The following is an 8,648-nucleotide window of genomic DNA, read 5'->3' as shown; positions in this document are numbered from 1 at the left end:
CGTCTTTGTCTGGTAGGTCCTCGGGAAGTGGGTACAGTTCGGGCCTGCAGCTTTCTGCTGTTTCTTGCTGGTCTTGAAATTCCATTTGTTCTGCTTCTCCTTCGTCGTCGTTCTCTCGTTTCTCCTTGGATTTCTTCTGATTAAGGGCTTCTTTCCGTGCTGCTCGCACCGTGTCACCCGTGGGCATGTCGGCGCCGCGCTGGGCCGGCCACGCCGGGGTTGAGCTAAGCCGCTCCGCTTCTTCTCGTCGCTGTAAAAATCTAATTGTTGGTCCGATTTCTGAAATAATTGCTTCTTGAGACTCCTCAGATTCTAGTTAATCACATGAGATAAAAGGGTGGTCTCGATGGCTGTGAAAATCTGCCGATTCTGATGGATATCGCAGAGCTACGGGAAGGCGCGTCCGCCGGCCCTTCTTCTTCTTCTTCTTCGATCAATTGGCGATGTCCGCATAGCATACCCACGTGGGGGATTGGCCAGGAATCTCCTCGTCTTCCTTGGCAACGGGGGGAGATGGGCGCGCGCTGCCTGGCCGCTGACATGGCACATACCTACGTGGGGGATTGGCCAGGAATCGGGCGTGAGAAGGGCTAATGCACCCGCTTAAAGGAGTACTGACACGAAATTTCAAAGCTGACATGCGCTCTAGCAATCAAGTACAACGACAACACAAATAGGTGTCTGTGAATAAATGCATCTTTCTTTCTTTGTAGTTGTGTGTGTGTGTGTGATCTCTCTTTCGCGAACATTACCGAACCGCGCAAATTCAACTCGTGCATTCGCACCTTCACATTCTTCCCCTCGGGGAAATGCGGGGAATATGTTTTTTTACATGCGACTGCATCTCATTCACTCGCCTTGTCCCTCCATACGGCGTTGTCCGTCCACACCCCTCCCCCTACACTATAAAAAAAATAATAGTTAGCGGCGCCCGGTTTCGATCCCACGACCCTGTGGGCCGAACGCGAGGTACATGGTGCTCTTCCCACTGCGCCACAAAACCGAGGCGGAATCAAATGCTACGAACGCGCCTTATATGCTTGGCTCATTCAAACTACGACGCTACTGATACAACGCATGATGAGGCAATGATTAACACTTGCAATAAAAGAAAAGAAGCTCCCACTTACATCAACAATGATGGAGTAAAGGTCGTTGCGACAGCGAAGCCCCAAGCATACCACTTAGAGAGATTGGACAAGATTGGCCAATAAAACATAATAATAATCATAAAACATAATAATCATGCGCGTTCCCGACACGTTTCACGCGATTTCAGAATCAATCCAACCGAAACACCAAGTGAACCCCACGATGCGTCGCATCTACACAGGGTTCCCCTCGCGGGAAGGTGGGCGCAATTTTTCCATTTATTAGATGTGGTGGTGGTGGTGGTTGTTGTGGATCAGGCGGAATTAGCCTGGCTGGATATGCCGGCAATTGCTCCGCCCAAGCTCCTCCTAATTAGCCAAAGGTAGTGTCCTTTTACCACAAGTTTGGCAGCTCCGTCTCCTCAAGGAAGCTCAGGAGAAGGCGTGACGTACACTTCTCTTCGGAGCATCCAATGTCCCCTTGGAAAGACGATGTGGTCCAGAGTGCTGTGTGGGGCTGCCAGCTTTCGAATCGCTGAGAGCATTGCAGTCCGCTCGGCATCATGCTCTGGGCAACACATTACGTAGTGGTGTACATCCCATATCACTGCACATGACGAACACAGAGGCGATCGCGCGAGGCCCATTTTGGCATGCCAAAGGGGCACGAACGTTTGTATGTCCGGAAAATCCTGTTTTAATATTGAAGACAATGATTACTTAAAAAGTTACTTTATAAAGTAAATAAATAAAAAAACAACTTGTAAGCAAAAACATACTTATATATACTTTATATACTTTAAACATATATACACTTTATAAAGTAAATAAATAAAAAAACAACAAATTGTAAGCAAAAATAAATAATAAAAAAGTAACGAAAATGCAAAAACAGTGAAAACGAAAAAGTTGAAAACTAAAGAGAAAGGTTCATCATAATTTTGGGTCCGTTTCAATTCGACTTATGCGCCATGTGTTTTGTTGGTACGTGTAGTCTCCGGGGTTTTCGCATCCCGGCGTTTCGGAGGCTCTACCACCAGGGCGCTACGCCACGGGTATATATGTGACGTCACTCTGAATAAATAGACCTCTCTCTTTTGGTTTGTCTCTTCGACTCGAGCGTTTGTCTCCTGCTTCGCCCTTCGGGGCCGTAGCCGACGCGACAGCAGAGTACGCCTTTTTTCATATTGGTACGGTGCATCCGTGCTCGCGCTTCTCTCCAGCATCGACACGTGTGTACCTTTGCATCTGGAGACATTCCGTTTCCGAAACAGTGGCGACTCGGCAATTCCGGTGTGATGAAGCTTTATTTAAAGTGAGGACAGGGTTCTTTCCGCACCGAAGCCAACCAAATGAATACTGAGCCACCCTTATTTACAAAAATATTCTGCCGAACTGATATGAGAGCGCTGTGTCAATAAAAAAAACCCGGTAAAAAGGTAGAATTTCTAGTAATCGGAAACCACATTTACGCCTTACAAGCCGCGACGCTACCCGCTCGGCCACAAAGATTTTTTTTTTTATAAGTGTAGGCCACAGAAGTTGAACTGCAACCTTGCTTCAGCAGTTGATCACGAATGCTGCGGCAACATTAAGAGCCAACCATTAGACGGCGCTACGTGCAACAGAAGTGCCCCATAGAGTTTCATACTAATATATACAAGAGGAAAATCTGGCGCCACTGTCTAGGGGAGCTGCGCTTCAACGAGCGTTCCGTTATGTAGCAGGCAGGCACGCTCCACTTGTCCTTGGCATGACTCATGAACATGCCTGAAAGTTGTCTCTGGCTGCAAAGAAGCAACAATATTACTGTAAAAGAATACTCATATTCCTTTTGTTAGTATAAAATTAAAGCTCCAGACAGGTTTATTTGTCAGTGATTACATAGAAGCTTCATGCAAGATGAACAAGAAAAGGATGTTCCCCGTTTTTGTTGATCTTGGCTTCGAGAAGAAAAAGAAGCAATGTGGCTACGCAATCCAAGTAGGCGAGGAACGTCGATAGCTGCAATGAAGGAGCCAAGACTGCCCGCGACTGCAGCGCCAGATTTACCTCTAGTATATTGTAGTATAAAACTCTATGAAGTGCCGCGCCTAAAGTGACTTGGAAACACAATGCCGCTTAAGTCTGTGCTTCTACGTGCAAAATGTTCGGCTCTGACGCGAAGACAATGATCCTGTTAGCTCTATCTGCTTTCAAATCACACCAGTTGCTTTTTTAGTATATGGCTGCAGTTTACTTTGTAGCACCCGTAACTATTACGTATAAAGCTTCTTCTTTAGAGTTTAATTCATCCTGCACTCCTTCGTTTTTTCGGTTTTCATTCCTAATTTTTTCATCGTGTGTTTTGATTTTCTAAATTTTTATTTGTTTAGCATAAATATTTTCTTGCGTTGTTCTGAACTTCTGACCTTATCCGCTTTTTGTTGGGAATAGGTGACATACCTTTGTTCTACTAAGACAAACTGCAAAAATCCGCTGAAGCAGGTTTCAATGTCGGTACAGCTATTGTTACGCTTCACTGCAATTTCATCAATAATAGCGTGGAAAGTTGCGCATTGGAAGTTTAACACTGACCAATCGCCTTTGGCATAACGCACGTAATAAATTCATTCCCAGTATCACCAGAAGCAGCCCGAGCGCGATCGAGCTTGAGTGAGGCTAACCGTACCATAATGCGCACGCAATGCATCGCGAGTACGCACGAACATAGCACCCTTCCTTTTGCAGAATACACGCATAATTAGTACGGTTAACACACGTTCGTTTATTAAGTGACTAGCGGTAGTACAAGGCAATGTACGGGTGACCCATTATTCTAATGACACATAATGGGATAGCCCGTGTTCAGTTATTTTTTAGTTGTCATAACTGGCTAGTTCATCGAGAAGTGGTACACTATTAGGAACTTCTGCCTGAAGTCAATCCAATGGCTCCATACCTCGGCAAAGTTGGCGCGGCTCCCCCAAACTCACTCACAATTTTTTCGAATCACCACTCACTCAAACTCAGCACATTGCTGAGCAGAACAACTCAAAATGTACTCAGAACTCAAAATGTACTGGAACTCTAAATGTACTGAAACTCAAAATGTACTCAAACTCAAAATTTACTCAAACTCAAAATGTACTCAAAACTCAAAATGTACTCCGAACTCAAAATGCACTCAAACTCAAAATTTACTCAGTACTCAAAATGTACTCACTACTCAAAATGTGCTCAAAAGTAAAAATATACTACCCGCCACGGTGGCTCAGTGGCTAATACCTGTGACACACGGCAACGCTAGATCTCCTTTAAACCGAACTCCTTTCCCTACGTCAAAAGACATTTTGTGGAAAGGAGCGGCGCTGCTGACACACAGCAAACCCGATCTCCTTTATGTAGTTCTCGTAACTGACACAACATTAAAGTAGTGCTAGCAGTTCTGTAAAAAATGCATGTGCAATAACAAAAATAAATGGCGATTAAAAGAACTTGTTTAATATTTTAGAGAGGAACCGTGCGTCTTATTGTTGTTTTTAAGAAAAATAATGGGTAGTTTTACATATTTGTAATAAACAGTAACGATGGAGTGATTTTTTGGTCTATATTCCGTGCCTAATCTGGCAACAGTGGGTCAATGTTGTCGATGTTGTCGACCAACGTGGTTGTCGACGTTGTGCTAATTAGTGTTGTCGGTTGTCTGCGAGGGATTGCGAGAGGCAGCCTGCGTTCTGTTTTTTCGGCGTGTGTCCTAATGGATGAAGCGAGTAGTTCCGACGAGGATCGTGAAGAAATCGGAGCGTTGACCGCCTTGCTCTTGTCGCTGGAGGCCGACATCGATGCCGCCAAAGCGCGAACTGACACACTCAAACGGCACCTCCTCTTGTCCAGCAACATGTTGACGGCGTCGGCTGCAACGCGTACTCTATAAAACGCGAAAGGTGGACCTATTCGCGTCAGACGACGTGGTTCGAACACACAGTGCCGCAGTACAGTGAGAACGATTTCAAGCAGCAGTTTCGTGTGACGCGGGCAACGTTCCGGTTCCTAGTGGAGAGCCTGCGCCCTCATCTTGAAAGAGAAGAAACGGGCATACGTGATTGTATTGCTGTCGAAAAAGTCGTCGGCATTGGCCTCTACAAGCTGTGCTCGACGGCGGAAGACCGCAGCGTGGCCCATATTTTCGGTGTGGGCCGCTCAACCGTGAATGGCATATACCGGGAATTTTGCGAGGCCGTAATTGCCGTTCTGGAAGATGAGTGGCTCCGTATGATGACGCCTAGTGAAATGCCCCAACACATTAGGGAATTTGAGGCAGTGTGCGGCTTCCCTCAGGGAGTCGGAGCCCTAGATGGGTGTCACTTTCCCATCTCTCCTGAAGTGGAGAATGCTACCGACTACCACAACTACAAGGGGTGGTAAGTGTTTGCTGTTTAATTCACAGGCTGCTCAGCACCGTTTATTGTTCCCGTCTGAGCGATTTTTATTTCCTCAGTTTTTTTTTTTTGATAATCACCATTCGTGTCGACCAAGACTAAAGAAGCACATTTTATTGCTAATCGCCATTTGTGTCTATCTAAATGAAAACAAAGCAGATTTTACTGCAAAGAGAAATAGTGGTTTGCGACATGGTTTTTAGCGCTAAAAGTTGACGAAAACAAGGAGACAGGGCAATTGCTACCTGTCCTCTTGGTGCAGCGTAATCATGAACTGTGCCCTAAAATGGTTTATTTTCCAATCCGGTTTTGCAACAAAAATGGTGTCATTATCTGATAACTGTTTGACACGCACTTCTCTTTGCAGGTACAGCATCATCCTCCTGGCCCTGGTGGACCATAAATACCGCTTCCGTTTTGTGAATGTGGGAGCCCCAGGACGCTGCCGCGACTCGCACGTGTACCAGCTTTCCAAACTTGCCAGAATGGACGGGGGGTCCCTTTTCAAAGCCCCGGAGGCCACAATATGTGTCACACAAGTGCCACCAGTCATTTTATGTGACCAGGCATTCCCACTAACACCAAACCTCATGAAGCCGTTCGGGCACAGTGGATTGCTCAGCGAGGAACGGAGAGCATTCAATTAAAACCTCTCAAAAGCGAGAAGAATTGTGGAAAATGCCTTTGGAAGGCTTAAAGCAAGGTTCCGGTTCACCATGAAGCGCATGGAATGTGATGTCGAGAATGCCCGTTTAGTTATTCGAGCATGCTGCATCCTCAACAACATTTGTGAGGATTTCGACGACACCATTCAGCACCAGTGGCTCACTGAAGTTCGTCAGTTTGATGTTGCATTTCCACAGCCTTCACGCGCGACGCAAGCTCAAGTTGGAACGGCTTCAGCCGTTCGATCAGCACTTGCAGACTATTGCAGGCAAAGGAACTGAACATGCGATAAGCAAGCCGGAAATACTCGAAGAACACCACGCTAAGGCTTTTTCCTTGTTCAGTTTTTTTTTATTAAAGAACCTGGTCATGGCATCGACCAGCTTCTCCTGTACCTTCAGATGCTGCCGGCGCAGGTCCATTTCCTCCTTATGCGCTGCATCTAGTTGGCTCATCATGGCCTGCTGCTGCTGCAACAGGGCTTGCTGAAACTCCGTCCCTGCGCTTTTCCGCTTGCGCGAGCGCTGCTGGGGTGCCCGCTGCTCCAGTCGACCACCGCTGTGGAAGCGGGCCTCTGGTGTTTGCTGCCCACCTGCTGCGGCTGCACAACTCTCAAGATCCTCGCCATCTGTCAATGTCTAGCAGCTGTCTTGGCTGCTCGCAGCTGAGGAGCTCGGCGACGGCGTCGCTTCCTCCCATGGATTAGTCATCTCTGCGATGATCTGCAACAACATAATAAATCAGACGGGAAGTTTCCTACTTTGCGCATGCTGGAGCACGGGTCATTATTGCACAAAAGCACAACCCTGGCGCAAGCCTAAGATCTACGTGAAGAAATCATACTGCCATTCATGGAAGGAACTTCAGTGCACATTACTAACTGTCAAAAGTTTGATTAATAATTTGTAGAAATTCTTCAGCAGAAGCCACCTTTATACATTCTACTTGTAGTCATGTGGTGTTATTTATTACTAATTACATTTACCTTTGAACAACTCAACAACATAGCCAATCGTAAGTGCATCACATGTATTAAGGTGAACAAGAACAACAAAGTCTCTTGCCTTTTCAACTGTGCCGCCGGGTTCTGCTCCACTCTCCTCCATGAGTGTCGGGTCATTCATTGGCAGTGAGCCCAAAAACCTTCTTATGTCCTCAAAAAAGGGCCAATCAGGTGGTGATGAGCCAGTCGTTAGCTCTCGCTGAAGCTTCCTGCATGTACAAATATTAAGACGGATATAATATTCACCGACCAGAAATCACATTACCAGCAGCTTTTTGGACACATTTGACAATTTTCGGGTTAGCAAAAACAGGTAATGTTTAACACAACTAATTTTAAATCGTAGCTAAATATCATTGCTTGTGTTCATAGTTCAGTCAAAGCATGTATTTTCCCATCTGGTATGTTATTGTATATTGCATATACAATTAAGCACAAAAAAATTACATGAAAGCAAACATTAATAAGCACACGCCTAGACTTGTTTCTGTACAGTGCATCTTATGCCCCCCGTAAGGGATTTTTTTTTTTTTGCTGTGCTGACACAAGTAAAGTTTTACCCACAGAATTTTTGAAGGGTCAACCCACAGCTATATGCACACACACACACACGATAACGAAAAACTGATCGGCTTTATCTTTAAGGTGTGAAGAGTTCGCACTCGTACAAAATAACAGTATTTGTTTTATCAAATTAGGTGAGACCCATTGTATTTTTCGCTTAATTTTTCTTTCTCGCTCTGCGAAAATATTACTACCCGTCTTTACCACACTGCACCGACTTTAGTCTCACGCAGTTTCAACACACGTATAAAAGAAAAGTAGCCTGAAGTGGCCCATGCATTTCTCACCTGAACGTTTGGCCCAAGTTCTCAATTTTTGAGTGCACTTGGGCCTTGGTGCGCGGAATTCCGGCAGCGGTTAACTGCGCAGCTATGCTTCCATACACATTTCCGTTGTGCTTTTGGGCACGGAGTTCCTCTAAATTGTCCTCCCACAATCTTATGAGGGCCCAGGTCTCCCTCTCTGACCAGTGTACTCGGGGCTTCTTGCGCGTTGCGCCTCTCATGGGCGGCTCTTGGTTGTTCAAATCTGCCATATCGCCGCGGCACTCGCAGGTCGTAGCCGGTCGTGGTTAGTTCAGCGTCACTGTGATAGTCCAAAAAGGGCGGGAAAAGCGCGAGTAGCGAGAGTAGCAACAAGTGGCAATGGTGGCACAACGCCGACGTATGGGGGGAGAACGAGGGTATAAAAAATGCATTACGATTCGCCTTCTTTGGTGCAATTTAATTTCATTGCAGTTTTAAAAATGTATGAAAGTATTATGAAATCGCATTTGGCCTCTTTAAGTTTTGAGAAGCTCATGGTTTGCAAGCGCCTGCTTGCGAGGCTGCGCCGCTGCTCCTTTTCGTCCGGAAAAGGAGATGGGCGAACACCCCTTACGGGAAATGCCCGCTTCCGTGAAGG

The 8,648-nt window shown here is 46.0% G+C and overlaps 1 protein-coding gene across 1 annotated transcript; it reads right to left on the bottom strand.

The window, feature by feature from the left end:
- Window positions 1-6,202: 6,202 nt before the first annotated feature.
- On the bottom strand, window positions 6,203-8,280 carry LOC144175616 (uncharacterized). The gene is made up of 3 exons (XM_077704670.1): window positions 8,033-8,280; window positions 7,243-7,390; window positions 6,203-6,717 (listed from the first exon to the last, which is right to left on the bottom strand). Exons 1-3 carry the CDS (start codon window positions 8,278-8,280, stop codon window positions 6,424-6,426), a joined length of 690 nt encoding a protein of 229 aa, XP_077560796.1. The 3' UTR covers window positions 6,203-6,423.
- Between the last annotated feature and the right edge of the window lie 368 nt (window positions 8,281-8,648).

Source organism: Haemaphysalis longicornis, unplaced genomic scaffold (assembly GCF_048455015.1).
Source record: "Haemaphysalis longicornis isolate Haplotype H1 unplaced genomic scaffold, Haemaphysalis longicornis Haplotype H1 scaffold_3, whole genome shotgun sequence".
In the NCBI taxonomy this organism is placed as follows: Eukaryota; Metazoa; Arthropoda; class Arachnida; order Ixodida; family Ixodidae; genus Haemaphysalis; species Haemaphysalis longicornis.
Note: the sequence above shows the minus strand (reverse complement) of the source record. Positions and strands in the feature narration are given on the sequence as shown.

What these genes read in the sequence shown, in the direction of transcription:
- LOC144175616 (XM_077704670.1), bottom strand. Translation starts at nt 8,280, where the DNA reads ATGGCAGATTTGAACAACCAAGAGCCGCCCATGAGAGGCGCAACGCGC. An exon ending in AACTTGGGCCAAACGTTCAG is followed by an intron (nt 7,391 to 8,032) that starts GTGAGAAATGCA and finishes TTGTACATGCAG; the next exon opens with GAAGCTTCAGCGAGAGCTAA. An exon ending in CCGGCGGCACAGTTGAAAAG is followed by an intron (nt 6,718 to 7,242) that starts GCAAGAGACTTT and finishes CGACTGGAGCAG; the next exon opens with CGGGCACCCCAGCAGCGCTC.